We start from the raw sequence: 19,513 nt of genomic DNA, 5'->3' as shown, positions 1-19,513 counted from the left end.
GGCAGTTTGACCCCTCAGCGTCTCTGTGGGAGAAAGGTGTGGCAGTCTGCTTCCATAAAGATTTACAGCCTGGGAAACCCTATGGGGCACTTCTACTCTGTCCTGTAGGGTTGCTATGAGTTGGAATTAACTCCATGGCAATGAGTTTTTTGGTTTGGGGATCAAGAAGTCATTAAATTAGTTCTCTCACATGGCAAAATGTCAAATTTTGTGGTTGTTAGAAAGAGAATTGTATATAGGCTATTAGAATTTTTTTTTGTTATAACATAAAAGGTATGATCCGTAACTAAAATTCACCCTTTGGCTCCAATTCACCAATTTTCATGATCTCTATTTTTTTTACTCGGTTACAGAAAATTACCTGAAGAGCCCAGCACACGCCTTCTCATGGATGGATCAAACGTAACATCCTTTGTGGCTGAGGAGCCCATGAATGCCTCCACGAGCCAGAACGCCTCCACCAGGCCTCCGCACAGGGAAATCCCAGTGATGCACTGGGTCATCATAAGCATCTCCCCGCTGGGCTTTGTGGAGAATGGACTTCTCCTCTGGTTCCTCTGCTTCCGGGTGAGAAGAAACCCCTTCACGGTCTACATCACCCACTTATCTATTGCGGACATCTCATTGCTCTTTTGTATTTTTATTCTGTCTGTTGACTATGCTTTGGATTACGAGCTTTCTTCTGGCTATTACTACACAATCGTCACTTTATCGGTGACTTTTCTGTTTGGTTACAACACGGGCCTCTATCTGTTGACAGCCATTAGTGTGGAGAGGTGCCTGTCGGTCCTGTACCCCATCTGGTTCCGGTGCCACCGCCACAAGCACCAGTCAGCATTCGTGTGTGCCCTCCTGTGGGCACTTTCTTGCTTAGTGACCACCATGGAGTATGTCATGTGCATTGACAGTGGAGAACAGGGCCACCCTCGAAGCGACTGTAGGGCGGTGATCATCTTCATCGCCATTCTGAGCTTCCTGGTCTTCACTCCACTCATGGTGGTGTCCAGTACCATCTTGGTAGTTAAGATCCGAAAGACCCTGAGGACTTCCCACTCCTCAAAGCTCTACCTGGTCATCCTGGTCACCATCATCGTATTCCTCATTTTCGCCATGCCCATAAGGCTCCTTTACTTGCTCTACTATGAGTATTGGTCAACATTTGGGAATCTGCACCACATTTCTCTTCTCTTCTCCACAATCAACAGCAGCGCCAACCCTTTTATTTACTTCTTTGTGGGCAGCAGTAAGAAGAAACGCTTCAAAGAGTCCTTGAAAGTAGTTCTCACCCGGGCTTTCAAAGATGAAATGCAACCGAGGCGCCAGGAAGACAACGGTAATACTATTACCATCGAGACCGTCGTCTGAAGGCTCTGGAGGGAAATCATGGACAAACTAGGGGCACGCAGAAAATTTTTAGTTTGTGCTTGGAATATAATTTAAGTGGCTCCTAAATATGAGACTGAGACCCTGGGGTGCAAACGGCTAATATGCTCCACTGCTAACCAAAAGCTTGGAAGTTCAAATCCACCCAGAGGTGCCTTGGAGGAAAGGCCTAGCAATCTACTTCCAAAAAACCAGCCATTGAAAACACTAGGGAGCAAGGTTCTACTCTGACACACTTAGGGTTACCATGAGTTAAAGTCAAATTGATGGCAACTGATTTACTGGTTTTAATACGAGACAGAAGCACACCCATTCCATATACATGAGATGCTAATTAATGATGAGATTGTACTCTTGCCCTGTATCTTCTGGAAATGCCCAGACATGCCTAGACATCTGTCATTTCTGTACCTATTGAATAACACAATCCCTCCTCAGCTATCCAGGAAGCATATTCCATGGACTATAAAAATTACTGTAGCAGGAAGACTTGAGGATGTGCACAGTAAAAGGCAAAAAAATAAAAAATAAAAAAAAGTTGGACTCGAGGAAGCCAAGCAATGTAGTGGGAAGAACAAGGGTATTGGAGTCAGGCTGACTCTTGTCATTTACTACCTGTGTGACCTCAGGCAACGGATTTAAGCTCTGGGAGCCTCATCTCCTCACTTATAAAATGGTCACAATCATAGCACTCATCTCCCAGGGTTGCTGTGAGGGTGAAATGAGATAAGGTATGTGGAACATCGGGCACTTCGTCAGTGTGCAATAAACATTAGTCCTTCCCCACTCCTTTAACCGGAAGATGAAATACACACTTCCGTCTTGTAAAGCATGCACACTCAACATACACACACCTCTACCATGTACAAATATCATTATGTGTTCTTAAATGCTAAATGTGAATGGATACAGGTCTCCTTTTTGCCTGCAGCATGAGACCTTTCCATGGCCTAGCACCTCTACTGAACATCTGCAGATGCTATAACACCCAATCAGTCACGTGTTAGGGCATAAACTCAGAAAACCACTTGGCCACTGATGGAGGGGTTTCCCATGGCTCCTTCACTTGGTGAGAACGCCAGCTGTGTTGGAAGTCTGCATTTTTGCGCTCTTCGATCGTATATACATTTTCAGAAGTGGAACTGAATTCACAAGTTAACCCCAGGAAGCGGTGGGTTATTTATACCCACAACTTCCCACCTGTGGCCAGATGCAGGTCTCCAGGTCTCCATCTGTGCCTCCTCTATTCCTTTGCGTCACTCCTGGAAGGAGGCTCAGTGGCAGAGGGTGATGACGTGGCCGCATTGCGGAGGGGTTCTGGACGTTTTCTCCGAGACAGACCTTTGCACAGCGTCCTCGGCACCTGCGCTCACACTCGCCAAGGGCGGCTTGGCTGGCTGGCATGCCCTGACGTATGTCTGCACCTTCAGACACATGACCTGTGTTTTCACCCTGTAGATTACATGGCTATGTTTATTTTTCTCCTGTCCCTTCCAGCAGCCCCACCATAATGGCAATGTCTCATGTGGCTCTATGGGCAGTAAAATGTTCAAGCCCCTAAACGAGCCCATTAGTATTTATTTGAACTCATTGTCGTTCAAAGGATCAGGAGAGCAGAGATGAAATGGTTCTCTGCTGCTGCCTGCTTTTTCTCCAATCTTCTTCCATTCTCGAGAGAAGCCAGTGGCGGTATCCTGGGGCCGCTTAGCTGGGTGAGGGAGGGGTGCAAGTCCCTCTCGTCGTTGGGCCTGGACCCTACAGCCAGCCAAGCTGGGAGCCAAGAGGCTTTCAAGCAGTGATAAGATCTGATTCAGAACCAAGGCAGCTTGCCTTCCCGAGCCCAGATGGGGTGTGGGGCAGTGACATTTAGGAGGATCGTGTTTCTGAAGGAAAACAGTATCTCCACTGGTAAGAAGAGAATCAATAGTGTGGTCAGAGCCACTCTCTTCTGTTTACCAGCGTCTTGCCCAATGCTACCCTAATCTCTGGGTTAGTGAAAGGGGATCAAGACCAAGGGGATCTTGATTGTGAAGAGGGATCTAAAGACTATTACAGACAAGAAATACCCACCCAAGGAAAATATGATGAACTCATGGGAAGGCCTGTTTATTGCCCTTCTGCATAAAAAGTGGGGAGACAGAATGTGATAAGGAATATAAAAATTCTTCTAACCTTTTACGGAATAATGCCTTGTAAAGAGGTTGGAGTCAGAGTTAGGCACTGTGTTGTAAAGGCAAGTTCCTCTCTCAATCCCCCCTAAATGCATTCCCAAAAGTGAACTATAAGCTTAAAATGAAAGCAAGAAGATTTAAAGTAAATATGGAAAGGACACTGGATAGTTTATACCCTTTGGGCCTTTAGGTAATTTGCCTAAGTCATCACAGGATTACTGAGTGCCATTTCCAAGAATTCCTTGGGGATGGCGAGGAGATTGTTCTGATATAATGCCTGTCCTTGATGAAGGGGAAGGGTTTGTAACGTTCACGTGACTCAGGCAAAGATGACCGAGTAGAAGCCCCTGTCCTCAGTAATGGGGAGAAACAAGCAGATATAACCACAACAGCAAGCTGTCACAAATTCATGTTGGGAGAGTTATCAGCAAAGCTTTGTGGTAATTAAGAGGAAGGCCAGACCACATCCTGTGTAGTTAAAAAGGAATGTCTCAGGGAGGTGGCCTTTGGTGTTCTAGAAGGCACACAGGATATCCAAAGACTAAGGAGGGAGACAGGGTGTTCCTGGTGGTGTAGGATTGAGGAAAGGCAAAGACACAGCATCAGGGGAGAACGAGTCCAGTCACTGTGCCCTCTGGCCACCAGCTGGAGAGGTGGTCTCTGGAGCCCCACGGTGTCCTGCTAGACCATGCTCCCTCCTGTCTCCTGTTGCTGTTATCCTTTGGCCTTCTGCCACCACTTTCTGCAAGTTCTTTGGAGCAGGCCCATAGGCCTTCTTTCCACACCCAGTATTCCATCTTTCCCCCTTGCCATGGATGGCCGTTGTAACTTCTTATTTCCACAAGCCCTCTGTGGCCTCCATCTCTGTCTCCACTCAAGTGACCCTCAGCTCCTCTCCACTTGATCCTGGCCCACAGTGCAGCACTCTGGGCCTTGTTGCAACCTAAAACTGATCCACTCCTGAAAGCTAACGTTGCACTGTTCCATCATCTGACTGCGGCCTCCTGTCCTTCACATCATTCATGTTCTTATTCCCACTGCACCGGCCTCCTGCCCCATGGAGACCTGTTGTCCCTGCCAACTGGTCTATGAGCTCCCTTCTGCGTCATCTTCCTCCCTTCCAGCCAGGCCTCTGTGTCCTTGGTCCAGTTGCTTGCCCACCATATTCCTTGAGTCTCTTGCCTCCTTGCTCTTCTGTCCCACCCTCCTGCCCTGGTCTCTGTTCCGAACCAGGCTTCTGAGTGGTGTAGAGAAATCCCAGATTAGGGCTCCTACAAATTTATGGTTCTTCCCAGGGCTGGTCCCTCATTACTTCCTCAACCCTCTTTCCTGTTCCCCTGGGCAGCTCTTTCCAATTCCTTCTTCTCCTCAAACTCTCTCTGGCACTTTTCTGCTCACTCCTCACTTTCACTTCCTGAAACCTGAGTTCCTGGACACTCATTTCACACCTTCTCTTTCACAAACTTTCTACCTCTCTTTCCCTTCCTTATTCTCAGCTGGTGACCTTCTTCCTATTTCACAAGGGGAATAGAAGCAATAGAAGACGTCTCCCCCACACTCTTGCCCGCACATCCACTGCTCTAGCTGCATTCATTTGCATGCTTGCTTCTCTCCTTTTCCTCTGGAGGAGCTCACTTGCTCCTGGTTAAGGGGAGACCCTGCGCTTGAGCTCCAGCTCCCTTCCCCCGTTGCCCATCCAAGGACATTTCTCTATCAGTTTCAGTCAAGGCCAAGGCAGGAGGAATTTTCAGGAAGCAGGATGGGGTGGGGTTGGTGAACAGTATTGTTGGCCTGGACTAGCCTGCTATACACCAGGGATTTCTCCATAGACAGTATTTTATGCATTGAGATGAGTGACTGGCGAGACACGAACAGTTCCATGTCACTCCTCCCCTTCCTCGTACCTCTAGTCAGTGCCCGATGTCGACTGAGACAGAGTGGTCAGGTGCCTTCATGGTGTTGTATGAGGACCACCTGGTAGATGCCTTATGGGATGCCTACAATTCCACCACTAGACCAACAACTCCTTTAGGTTAGATTTTGTCTTTTCACTTGACCCTTTCTAAAATTACAAGTCGTCCCTGGAAGGGATAACACACCAAGTCATTATGGAAGTTTCTCCAGTGCTTTCTCTCTTGGAGAAGAGCATTAGAGGACAAGACACTCAGGTGCTAAGGCTGTTGAATCAGGAGTGGAGAAGTTGGAGGGTAAAGGAAGGAAGAGGTGGGAGCAATAAAATACTTGATCACTTGATAGCACGTGTAAGAAGTTCTTTGCTTTTTATTTAATATTTGGCTCCTTAACATTGCAAGGTTGTGCAGGAAACAAAGATCCTCACAATATGAAAACATTAGTTAACAAATAGGTCGTTTACAAAATTAGTCAGTACTCAGCCTCATTCCCTGCTTAGCATAAGGATCTCTCTTTCCTGCCTCATTGATGTTTTTGCGGGTCAGTCTTGCCACGCTTGAGAATCAGTGCAAACACAATGCAAACTGACTGCAAAGTTAATCTGCAGATCTTGCAAAGCCTTCAGGATTCCTTGAAGTTGGTAAGAGAGATGCTGGAGAACTCCAGTAATCATCACTCCCAAATACTGACAAAAGAACACATGGCAGAGTTAGAGAAGTTAGCAGTTGAGTCAGAGAAAAATAAACAAGGATGGCGATGAGATGAGAGTGTCCAACAAGAAGGGTGTAAACCTCAGATATCTGAGGAGGGCTCTTGGAAACACTGATGAAGTCCTCAAGTAGTTTTTCAAAAATCATCCACTTTTGGTCATTTAGCAAAAGTAACCATGCAGTAAAGGATGTCATATCATGATACTGTACAATTTTGACAGAAAAATTATGCCAAAATATCAACTATCTTTTTGTGGCTTCAAAGAACAAGAAGTTAATCATTTCTCAAGATTTATGGGTTGATTGAGCTCAGCGGGTACTTCTCATCTGGGGTCTCTTACTGTTGTAGTCAAATGTCGGCTGAGGCCACAGGCATTTGAAGGCTTGACTGGGTGGGGCTTCCAAGATGGTGCACTCACATGACCAGTGGTTGGTGCTGGCTGTTGGCTGGGGGCTCAGCTGGAGACATCAGCCAGAGTTCCTACACATGGGGCTTGGGCTTCTCCCCAGCTTGGCTACTATGTTCTGAGATAAAGTCTGTGAAAGTGAGCTTTTCCAAGAGGCAAAAAAATCAACTATTGATTTCTCATGTGTTTAAAGAATTAGCACATGGCTGAAATTACAATACCTTTTGGTAAAGGCAAAAAAAAAAATTCATAATTTTAATTTCATTTTTTTAAGATTTAGATAAAATTTAGGTGCTCATTTTTAACCAGATTCCCTTCTAATGAATTTTTACTAAAACCAGTCAAACTTGAATAAGGAGACCCTGTTGCACTAATTATTATTTTTAAATGTGTACATATCAGTGTGATCACAAAGGGTTGAACTGTCAAAGCAGATTGGATGTGACTTACAGATCTTACCCAACACTGAACTAATAATTCAAATGACACAGGCACAAATGAAACATTCTTTGTTGAGAAGCAGCCTCCAAAACTGTCTCTTCTCCTGCACCAGAACATGCATCAGCTTCAGGATGACTGATGGTGTTGTGAGCAATGCATGCAGATGCACTGTTCTCCAAGGAAGCCAGTTAGGTTTGGGGGCACCTCTGTTTTGTACTTTGTTAATGAATGCAATGTGATTACCCTTCATTCTCCAGCCTTCCATGCCCACAAATCTATGAATTCTGAATTGATTTACAATAGCCATCTTGGCAGATCAGATATCTACACCCTGCTACAAACAGGACTAGTTCTGTGAGTATAACATTTGTACCAAGCAGTCTGATTGAGGTCATTAGCATCTTTGCAAGGAGGACTGATGGAGGACATGCATTCCCCAGCGCTCTAGAGGGAAAGAGTGAATTACAGATCTGCTGTCACTTCTCTATCTAACACCATGTAGCCACCACCCCACCTGACTGTAAGTGCCTGAGGAAGAGACCCTGGCTTATATGGTGGAGCAGTGAGAAGAATACTGGGCTTGGAGTGAGAACCAACCAACCAACCTGTTGCCATCGAGTCGATTCCGACTCATAGCGACCCTATAGGATAGAGTAGAACTGCCCCATAGAGTTTCCAAGGAGCCCCTGATGGATTCAAACTGCTGACCTCTTGGTTCGGTTAGCAGCCATAGCACTTAACCACTATGCCTAAAAGCCGGACCTTGTTACTTACTAGCTGTGTAACAGTCAATAAGTTAATCTTCCTGCCCCTTAGTTAGTTACCTTGTCTGTATACAGTAATTGGTGACTTAGTTTGAGTTCCCTCAAAAGTAGACCCTGAGACAAGGATTTGGTGGGGGTAATTTATTCAGAGCCCTGGTGGTGCAGTGGTTAAGCGCTCAGCTGCTAACCGAAAGGTCTGCAGTTTGAACCTACCAGCCACTCCATGGGAGAAAGATGTGGCAGGCTGCTTCTGTAAAGATTATAGCCTTGGAAGCCCTATGGGGCAGCTCTGCTCTGTCCAATAGGGTCACTATGGGTTGGTATCAACTGGCTGGCAAGGGGAGAGACGGAGAATTTATTCAGGAGGTCATCCCAAGAAGCGTGGAGGGAGTGGGAAGGCGAAACGGGCAAGAGAGGAAGCCAATGAAGGGTTAGCTGATGAACAGGGGACTTGTATTTATGTCTGTTATGGATTCAATTGTGTTCCCCAAAAAATATGTGATGTAAATCCTAACCCCTGTTCCTGTGGTTATAACTTCATTTGGAAATGTGTTTTCTTTGTTATGTTTAGAGGCCGTATCAGTGTGGGATGTGTTTTAACCCAATCACCTTTGAGATAGAAAAAGAGCAGATTAGGAGAGAGAAGTGAGCAGAGATGGGGGCAGATAGATGCCACGCCACACAAAGATCACCAAGGAGCCAAGGAATAGAAGCTGAAGAGACAAAGACCTTCCCCCAAGAGCTGACAGAGAGAGAAAGCTTTCCCCTACAGCTGGCATCCTGATTTCAGACTTTTAGCCCTCTAAAGCATCAGACAATACATTTTTGTTTGTTAAAGCCACCAACTTGTAGTATTTCTGTTGTAGCAGCACTAGATGACTAAGACAGTGTCCTAGGACTGACATAACAAAGTACCACAAAGTGAGTGGCTTTAAAGAAGAGACATTTTTTTGTCTCACAATTTCTAAAGCTAGAGGTCCAAATCAGGGTGTCGGCTGTGTTGATTCCTTCTGAGGCTCTGAGAGAGAAGCTGTTCTATGCCTCTCTCCCAGCTTCCGGTATCATTGGGCATTCCTTGGCTTACGATGGCAGCATCACGTGGAGTCCTTCCTCTGTCTCCCTGTCTCTGTGTATCTTCTCTTCTTTTATAAGGATACCACTCATGTAGGATTGGGACCCACCCTATTGCAGTACGACTTCATGATAACCTAACTGATAACATCTTCAAAGACTCCATTTACAAACAAATTCACATTCACAGGTACAGGGGTGAGGACTTAATAACTGGGTGTCTAGTCTTCTAATGATCCTCTCCAAGAGAAAAAGTGGAGAAAAAAATTTGTTATGTATAACTTGGTGCGTTATCCTTTCCACGGATGTTTGCAACCTATCTTTTTGGGAGACACAATTTAATCCACAACAGGACCCAATACAATGGCGACCCTCTGAGAGATCATGTGTAACCTACCTCAGCATTGTCCTCCTGGAGGAGTGAAGAAGAAGCTGTTATTGACCACCATCTGCTCCTTCATAGTTGGCGGGTCACTCCTGTGACCGTCACTCTCAGCCCTTCCTAGCCAGCCCTGTGCTCAGGCCGAGGATACCCCGCAGCCAGGGAACACCTAGAGGCAGAGAGACACAGGAAGCAATGGGTACATACAGGATCTGCCTCAGGTGACCTCAGCCGTGACCAGAATGGCGGCATCTGCTATAATGGGACAGAGTAGCCCACCTCACAGGGTAGCTGTGAGGAGTGAGGAGTTACCATATGTGGAACTCTGTGTCCACTGTAAAGCATTCATCAGAAAGTTATTGGTATCGATTGAATTCTGTTCCCCCAAAAAATGTGTGTCAACTTGGCTAGTCCATAATTCTCAGTATTGTGGAATTGTCCATCATTTTGTCATCTGATATGATTTTCCTATGTTGTAAATCCTACCTCTATGATGTTAATGAGGTGGGATCAGAGGCAGTTATGTTAATGAGACAGGACTCAATCTATAATATTAGGTTGTGTTTTAAGTCAATCTCTTTTGAGATATAAAAGAGAGAAGCAAGCAGAGAGACATGGGGACCTCATACCATCAAGTAAGCAGTGCTGGGAGCAGAACTCTTCCTTTGGACCCAGGGTCCCTGCCCTGAGAAGCTCCTAGACAGGAGAAAATTGATGACAAGGACCTTCGTCCAGAGCCGAAAGAGACAGAAAGCCTTCCCCTAGAGCTAGCACCCTGAATTTGGACTTGTAGCCTACTAAACTGTGAGAGAATAAATTTATCTTTGTTAAAACCATCTGTTTGTGTATTTCTGTTATAACAGTACTAGATAACTACAACAGTTGTTATTACACTTCGAGGCATCAGGTGAGCTGTAGTTGATGATAAAGAATAAAGACAGACTTCCTCTACCCCTGTAGTAAGCTTAGGGCTGGCACTCGGTCCAGTGTGTGTACCATGAGATGAGACTGATTGAACCATACGTATGAGAGTTTATATTTTCACATGAGTGTTGTTACCTCTGAAGCAGTCCCACACTTACTCCAGTGGAGCCGCTGTTGAGGGCCAGATAGTAAGTATTTGCAGCTTTGTGGCCGCACGGTCCGCTTTGCAACTCCTCAACTCTGCTGATTTTGCGTGAAAGCAGCCCTAGACAATATGTAAACGGATGAGCATGGCTATGTTCCAATAAAACTTTATTTATGCATACGAACATTTGAACTTCATATAATTTTCGCCTGTCATAGAAATTCTTCTTCATTTTTTCTTCAACCATCTGAAAATGTAAAAACTATTCTTAGCTTGCAGGCCTTATAAAAACAGGTGACAGGCTGGGTTTGGCAGTGTCTGGAATTTGCACTCCTGGCCTAGAGTATTTGGGAATCCCTCTTCTGGAATTGCCACACCTATTTGAAAATCCTCACCTCAGTGTGGCAAATCTTCATTATTTCCTGGTGGATTTAACTTTGCAGAAGGACCAACAGGCATTCTCAACTCAAACCCAAAGGATGAGATAAGTGTAAAGTCGAGACATTCCATTTTTGGTAAATCACAAGGTATTACTAGAAAATGAGACTTTCTGTGGTACATAAATTGTCTGTAAATATAATCCCAATTATATGCTCAGGGACCATTTTATTCCATCATATCAAACTGTGTTCTCTGGATTCAGAGGGAGTTACTGGAATTTTTCAGAGATCAGGAGTGAAATGTTCAAGCGTAAGAATTTTTGTTGGGTTTTTAGAAGGATAAAAAACTCACATATGGCTTTTTGGTACAGCATGAATAAAATCTAATTGCTAATAAATTTACAAGTCAGAACACTCCTAATACTGGGTTGATTAGCACTTGTTAGCTTTGTACCATCACCATCCTAAACAAGGAACATAAGCCTTGTCCCAAGTGGTTGGTAAATATTTCAGGAGTTGAGTTGCAAAGGTGATTTATTGATGCATGTTTTTGATCAAATTGTACCCTTTAGAAAGATTTGCTCTTAGGCAAGTGTATAAAGCTGGAAACATTCATTAAAACACATAAAACAAAATAATGGCACAATGAAACATCACAAAAATTCTTCAACCTCATTAGTTCTGGTTCAATATAGTTCAATGTTTATCGGAATTGAATTGAGCTAGCTACTGAATGCTTCCTACCTCTCTTTTTCCAAGGAGGGAGAGAACAGATTAGGTCTGGGGGCAGAAGAGTAATTTTCCTTTGTGCATCAGACTGAGACAGGGACTCATTCACCCAGTGAATGCATGACAATGTTAAGTGTATTTTTGGAGGGTTTGTTGTTGTTGTTGTTAGGTGCTGTTGAGTCAGTTCTGAGTCATAGCGACCCTATGTACGATAGAACAAAACACTGCCCGCTCCTGCACCACCCTCACAATCGTTGCTATGTTTGAGCCCATTGTTGCAGTCTCTGTGTCAATCCATCTCATTGAGGGTTTCCTCTTTTTTGCTGACCCTCTATTTTACCAAGCATGATATCCTTCTCTAGGGATTGGTCCCTCTTCATAACATGTCCAAAGTAGTTGAGACAAAGTCTCGCCATCCTTACTTCCACGGAGCATTCTGGCTGTACTTCTTCCAAGACAGATTTGTTTGTTTTTCGGGTAGTCCGTGGTATATTCAATATTCTTCACCAACACCATAATTCAAAGGCATCAGTTCTTCTTCGGTCTTCCTTATTCATTGTTCAGCTTTCACATGCATATGAGGCAATTGAAAATACCATGGCGTGGGTCAGGCACACCTTAGTTCTCAAACTGACATCTTTGCTTTTTAACACTTTAAAGAGGTTTTTTGGGGGGTTTAACAACAACAACAAAAACTAACCCTGTTGCCGTCAAGTTGATTCTGACTTATAGTGACCTATAGGACAGAGTAGAACTGCCCCATAGGGTTTCCAAGGAGGGGCTAGTGGATTCAAACTGCCAACCTTTTGGTCAGCAGCCATACACTCAACCACTTGAGCCACCAGGGCTCCACAGCGACCCTATAGTACCCCCACATCTTGCCTTTTATTTCTGCAGAGCTGGAACAAAGGTATTACGAAGATGGCGCAAACTGGGCAATGTTTCGTTCTATCATGCAGAAGATCGTCATGAGTCAGAGTAGACGTAACAGCAATCGACAACAACAACAACAGAACAAGGGTATTCCCAGATGACTGTCAGGGTTGAAGGGCTGTCTTAGTGTACCAGGATGGCCGTGACAAAACACCACACAGTGGGTGGCTTTAAGGAACAGAAATTTCTTGTCTCACAGTTCTGGAGGCTGGAATTCCAAATCAGGGTATCAGCTGTGTTGATTCTGCTGAGGCACTGAGAGAGGAACGGTTCTACGCCTCTCTCCTAGCTTCTGGCTACCAGCAGTCCTTGGCGTTCCTTTGCTGCTTATAGATACATCGGCCTCTGTTGTCAGGAGCCGTCTGTCTTCCCTCTGTGTGTGACTCTGTTTCTGTATCTGTCCTTCTCTTTGTAAGACACCACTGAGAAGGCATTTAGGATTAGGACTCACCCTACTCTAGGATATGACCTCATTAACTGAACTGATAACATCTGCAAAGAAAACTTTAGTTCTCCAAAGTCACATTCACAGATAGTATGGGTTAGAATTTCAACATGTCTTTTGGGGGGAGTCAGTTCAATCCATAACAAGGACCTTCTGTTGGACGTGTGAAATAGGAAAATCAATTCTGGTTTTATGTGGATACAGCTTGTCCATCAGCCTAGTACCTGTCTTGGTCCCCCAGGAAGGGAGAGGAAGGGGTTCAGGCTCCCTTATAGGGACCCATTAAGTATATTCCCTCTCAGACTGCTCCTGCTTGCTTTGACTCTTCCTTACAGACCTTATTTCCAACTTTCAATCATTTTCCTTACTTCCCTTCAAGCTACGTGTCTTGGTTATCTAGTGCTGCTGTAACAGAAATACCACAAGTGGATGGCTTTAACAAAGAGAAGTTTATTCTGTCATAGTTTAGGAGGCCACAAGTCCAAATTCAGGGTGCCAGCTCTAGGGGAAGTCTTTCTCTCTCTGTCGGCTCTGGAGGAAGGTGCTTGTCATCAATCTTCCCCTGGTCTAGGAGCTTCTCCGCACAGGAATCTCAGGTCCAAAGGACACACTCTACTCCTGGTGCTGCTTTCTTGGTGGTATGAGGTCCCCATGTCTCTTTGCTCACTTCACTCTTTTATATCTCAAAAGAGATTGACTTAAGACACAACCTAATTTTGTAGATTGAATCTTGCCTCATTAATATAACTGCCTCTAATCCTGCCTCATTAATATTGTAGAGGTAGGATTTACAAAACGTGGGAAAATCACATCAGATGACAAAATGGTGGACAATTACACAATACTGGGAATCATGGACTAGCCAAGTTGACACACATTTTTGGGGGGACACAATTCAGTCCATAACCCTGGGTAAACTGAAATGAGAGACGGCAATACTAGTGAGGGCAGACTGTTGAGAGCTGTAGAAATACTGGGCAATCTCTGAGTCTTGCAATCCCCTTCCCTCCCCAGATAATAACATCATAGGGAATGAAATGATACAACTGGGGCAGTTGTCCTGGGAGGTGTGATGGACCTGTGTCCTCTCTCCCAGATCACAAGAGGTGCCTTAGGGCCAGGGGCCTGGAGGTGCTTGTCAAAGCTAGTCTGAGGTCAGGTGAGAAATCCACAGAAAGGACGAGGCAGAAAACTGATGTCTTAGAAGTTTATCAGTGTCTGTTGGACGTCTGAGATCTTTATAGGCTAAAATTCTTTAGAGAATGTCTCCAGAAGAGGCCCCAGCCTCCCTCCTCAGTTCCCAGCCTGGGATAAGGTCAGAGATGAGTCCAAGAAAGAATACCTCTGCTCTAGGCCATTGGAGTCCTGGGCTGGAGACTGGTCCACAAGAAGACAACTATAGATTGACAGTAAGCATTCAGAAAATTTTATAGGAATCTGGCAGAATCATTTTATGTCTGCTCAATTGAATAATTAAAATATTGGCCTTATATTGTATATGACTGTATTTTTTAATCTCATTTTTCAAGTAATTTATTTTGATCATATTTTATGAAAGACTTGGTCTGCAAAGGATTGGGAATAAAAACAAACAGAAAGTGGCCCCGATATGGATTGAATCCTGTTCCCCAAAGATTTGTTGAAGTATTAATCCCTGTACCTGTGAGTGGGAACTTGTTTGGAAATAGAGTTTTTCTTTGTAGCTGTTCTCAGTTAACAAGGTCACTCTGGAGTAAGGGGAGGGGGGTCCTAGTCCTTACTGAGTGGTGTCTTATAAAAGGGGGGAATCGACCTGGAGACAGGATCACGTAGGGGAAAGACACCATGTGAAGATCCACCTACTAGCCAGGAAATGCCTGGAGCTTCCAGAAGCTAGCTGAGACAAGAAGGGATCTCCTCCTACAGCATGGTCCTGCGGATTCACTGAATTCGAATTTCTAGCCACCAGCACTGTGAGACAATCAATTTCTATTCTTCAAAGCCGCCCAGTTTGTGGTACTTCAACATGGCAGCTCCAGGAGACTAGGCAGGCCTTTGTCTCCAAATAAGACAAAACCACAGGTTATTTGGGAAGCACTGCTCTAGGTAAACTTAGTAAATCAGTTGCTGTTGAGTTGACTCTATTCATGGCGACCCCATGCGTGTCAGAGTAGAACTGTGCTCCGTAGGGTTTTCAGTGATTTTTTTGGAAGTAGATCACCAGGCCTTTCTTCTGAGGTGCCTCTGGGTGGACTCAAACCACTAACCTCTCAGTTAACAGCTAAGCTAACTATTTGCATCACCCAAGGACGCCACTATAAACTCAGATCATCTGTTTCTTCGCCTTTCTTTTTCTGGGGAGTTGTGCTTACTTGTAAAGGTGCACTATTGAGAAAAGCATCACCAATGAAGAAGGGAGAGTTCTGGGATTTTTATCGAGGAGGCTGAGTTGCCCATTAAGCATACTGTAGGCAGGTTGTTGTTGACCCAGCCCCTTGCTACCCCCACCACTGAGTTCCACACCTGGACGTAGAGCTGAAGCTGCTCTGCCTCTGCCCTGCCCTGCCCTGCCCTGTGTGCTCCACAACTACATTCTAATCACGTCTCTGCTCCGGAGCCATGGTGGCACAGTGGTTAAGAGCTTGGCTGCTAACCAGCTGTTCCTCGGAAACCCTAGGAGGCAGTTCTACTCTGTCCTATAGGGTTGCCATGAGTTAGAATCAACTCGACGGCAACAGGTGACGGGTATCTGTGCTCCAGGTGCTTGGTGGGAATGCCTACCTGCTCACACCTGGCTGCCACGGGGCAGGAAGAGGGTCTATGCCTGAATTCATTTCCGGGGCTGCCGTGACAAAGTATCACAAACTGGGTGGCTTACAACAACAGAAATTTATGGTCTCACAGTTCTGGAGGATGAAAAGTTGGAATTCCGGGTGTTGGCAGGGCCGTGCTCTCTCTGAAGGCTCTGGAGGAGGAATCCTTCTTTGCCTCTTCCAGCGCCTGGCAGCTCAGGGTAGTCCTTGGCTTGTAGCCGGATTGCCCTCATCTGCCTCTGTCTTCACATGACCGTCTTCCTTCAGTATTTCTCTGTGTGTCTTTTTTCCTGTTTTATAGGGACTCCAGTTGGATTGAATTAGGGCCCAAACTACTCCACTATGCCCTCATGTTAATTTAACTAATTACATCTGCAGACACTCTTTCCAAACAAGGTCACGTTTACAGGTACGGGTGTTGAGACATCAACATATCTTTTGGGGGGATACCGTTCAACCTATAACCCTCTTTTTACCTTGCCTTGTGAGATCTGGGGCCCTACATTCCACAAGTATACCCACAAGGGCTGCAGGGTGTTGGAACACCCCACAGTGACACATGCCCCTGATAGATAATCCATGCCCTTGACCACCAGCATTCCATACATGCCTTCCTCCCACTTTTAAACTTCCCGGCGCCCTCCACAAATGTCTCACCTGACATCGGGAGTATGTTTATCCTGAAAAGGGAGGTGACACACTTATATGTCATGTATATGACAAGAGGAATCACTGGGGGAAGAGTAAGAGATCTCTTCAAGCGAAGTATCTTTACAAGAAGTGACTAGTGCAGGGTTTGAGGAGTTCTGGTGGTGCAGTGGTTAAGAGCATGGCTGCTAACCAAAAGGTCAGCGGTTCGAATCCACCAGTCGCTCCTTAGAAACCCTGTGGGGCAGTTCTACTCTGTCCTGTAGGGTCGCTGTGAGTCAGAATCAACTTGATGGTAGCGGCTTTTTTGGTTTAGAGCAGGGTTTAGCTATTAAGAAAACGAACAAGTAAAAAATTTAATAATATTTTACTGTGTTTTTAGTGAAAGTTTACACAGCAAATTAGGTTCCCATTTGAAAATTTCTACACAAATTGTCCACTGACCTTAGTTCCATTTTTCACAACGTATCAACATTCTCTTTAATCGCGTTCTGGTTGTTCTGTTTCCCATACTCTAGTTTCCTTGCCCCTTATCTTCTCATCTTTGCTTTAGAGTGATTGTTGACCTGTTGGCCTCGTACAGGTGGTTTCTTAATGGAACTCTGTACTCACAGATAATTTCAAGAAAATGAAATCTGGATGTTCCAGTTCCTCCTCCAGCCCAGCCGCTGCAATGTGCATGTTACGGTTACATTTACGGGAGAAACGGAACTGGGGCCACCCCAGCGACGTCACTGCGGGCTCTAAAGGCAGGTGCTGGGTTAAGCTGCATTACCACCACCTACAGACAAGACCAGAAGGATCCCGGGCGCGGAGAACTTAGCTCTGGGACCCGGGTACCGTTTCTGGGGAGTATCGGGAAATTCCTACCTTGTAGGTCATTCCCACCTCATGGCTGTTCCGATTAAAAATGGATCCTGAGTCCTGTGCCTGGAGCAAAGCCTGAATTTTCCAGAACAGAGCCTGTCAAGTTGTAGGTTACAGAGTGCAAGTACAAGGCAGATGGGTTGGAAACATGCAGGGCAGTTCTCAAGCATCTTGAGAGAGTAGAAAAAAATTACATGATGACACCTAAGGCTAAAGGACATGACAAAATACTCGAGCAGTGAACTAAGAAGAGCGGAATTTGTTTGAGAAAGATAGCAATTAACAATACAGTGTACAAACTGAGTTGTGTAATAATTAGCATTGGCTTCTTCCATCAAGGAGCTTAAATGTTTTAAGAAAAAAGTCTTTATGCAGCTGCAGTTCCCACCTTTCCCTCCCAGTTTTGGAGTCCCTTCATTTTTTTCAGAGAAACAGTTTGCCCTCAACTACTAACAAAATTGTTGGCCGTTCAAACCCACCCAGAGGTGCAGTGGAAGAAAGGTCTGGCGTTCTGCTCTCGTAAAGATGACAGCCAAGAAAACCCTACGGAGCAGTTCTACTCTGTAACACATGGGGTTCCCATGAGTCAGAATAGAAATCTACGGCAGCAGGTTTGGTTTTTCTTGGTACCTTTTTGTCTTAGTCATCTAGTGCTGCTATAACAGAAATACCACAAGCGGATGGCTTTAACAAAGAGAAGTTTATTCTCTCACAGTCCAGTAGGCTACAAGTCCAAATTCAGGGCGTCAGCTCCAGGGGAAGGCTTTCTCTCTCTGTCGGCTCTGGAGGAAGGTCCTCGTCATCATCAGTCTTCCCCCAGACTAAGAGCTTCTCTCTGCGGGAACCTCGGGTCCAAAGGGTGCGCTCTGCTCCCGGTGCTTCTTTCTTGGTGGTAGGAGGTCCCCAACTCTCTGCTTGCTTCCCTTTCCTTTTATCTCTTGAGACATAAAAGGTGGTGCAGGCCACACCCCAGGGAAACTCCCTGTACATTGGATCGGGGATATAACCTGGGCAAAGGTGGTGTTACAATCCCACCCTAATCCTCTTTAACATAAAATTACAATCACAAAATGGGGGCCAACCACACAATTCTGGGAATCATGGCCCAGCCAAATTGATACACACGTTTTTTGGGGACATAACTCAACCCATCACACTTTTCCAGAATGATCTAGGCCAGGTCCACCGCCCTTTTATGCTCAGCTGCAGGTCACCAGAGAGGCCATGTGTTTGGTAGCTTTTGTCTGGGAAGAAACGTTTGGGACAGACGGAACAAAGACAACTTTCAAATAAAAAAATAATTAAAGAAATGATTACCTCTTTCCCTGTTGGTGTGCCCCGCTCGGATCATGCTTCCGGAAACTCCTCCAAGGCAGCAGTGATGTCCATTTTCAATCTCCTCCCACCTGTGTGAACCACTGTCCTGAATTTCCTCTTATCACTCTCTGTGATTAACATTTTATCACATATGTATGCTACATCCCGTGTAGTTTATTCTTGTGTGTTTCTGAGCTCTATAAAGACAGTATCATGTTATATGCAGTTTATGCAACTTGCTTTCTCGCTCAGCCGTGTGTTGAGTGACCCACCTGTGTTGGGGCGTGTGGGGCAGCCCACTCATCCTGACTGCTGGGATACAGCCCACGGGTAAATTTACCACATTTTATTGATCCTCTTGTCAGTGGTTTTTTCTAGTTGTTGTCTTTTTTAAATTGTACTTTAGAAGAAGCTTTACAGAACAAACTAGCTTCTTATTAAACAATTAGTACACATACTGTTTTGTGACATTGGTTACCAACCCCACAACATGTCAGCACTTTCCCCTTCTCAACCTTGGGTTCCCCATTACCAGCTTTCCTGTCCCCTCCTGCCTTCTAGTCTTATAGTTTTTTTTTTTTTTTTTAACTGGAAACATTGCAGCTTTAAGTTTCTTCTATATATGCCTCCTTATACACTTCTGTAAGTTTCTCTTGGGTATATATCTAGGAGCAGGATTACTGGGTCAGATTTATTAAATAATACAAACACGTTTTCTAAAATGGGGTAGGCCTGGGAAGGGTTAACAGTTAGTAGTCACCGTTGAGTCAATTTCAACTCATAGTGACCACATAGAATGGTGCTCCATAGGGTTTTCAATGGCTGACTTTCCCTGAGTAGATCACCAGGGCTTTCTTCTGAGGTGCCTCTGGGTGATCTTGAACCTCCGACAGTTTGGTTAGCAGCCGAGCGTGTTAACTGTTTGCACCACCCAGGGACTATGTCTGGGAGTGTGTGTAGTGAACCAGTTTATACTCCCACCCACAGTATATGAATCCAGTTGATCCATATCCTCTCTTATACTTCTCAATTTTTGCCAGTTTAGAAGGCATTAAAATAGTATATCAAATAGAATATCACTGTGAATTTAATT

The 19,513-nt window shown here is 45.0% G+C and overlaps 1 protein-coding gene across 1 annotated transcript; it reads left to right on the top strand.

Annotated features, from left to right (window-relative positions):
* Positions 1 to 387: 387 nt before the first annotated feature.
* Positions 388 to 1,365, top strand: MAS1 (MAS1 proto-oncogene, G protein-coupled receptor). The gene has a single exon (XM_004368796.1). The coding sequence runs from the start codon at positions 388 to 390 to the stop codon at positions 1,363 to 1,365; it is 978 nt and encodes a 325-aa protein (XP_004368853.1).
* The last annotated feature ends 18,148 nt before the right edge of the window (positions 1,366 to 19,513 follow it).

Source organism: Trichechus manatus, unplaced genomic scaffold, assembly GCF_000243295.1.
Source record: "Trichechus manatus latirostris isolate Lorelei unplaced genomic scaffold, TriManLat1.0 scaffold00002, whole genome shotgun sequence".
Taxonomy (NCBI): domain Eukaryota; kingdom Metazoa; phylum Chordata; class Mammalia; order Sirenia; family Trichechidae; genus Trichechus; species Trichechus manatus.
The sequence above is the reverse complement of the archived record's forward strand: the minus strand, read 5'-3'. Positions and strand labels throughout refer to the sequence as shown.

Bases quoted from the DNA above. Each gene is read 5' to 3' on its own strand.
- MAS1 (XM_004368796.1), top strand. From the start codon at position 388: ATGGATGGATCAAACGTAACATCCTTTGTGGCTGAGGAGCCCATGAAT.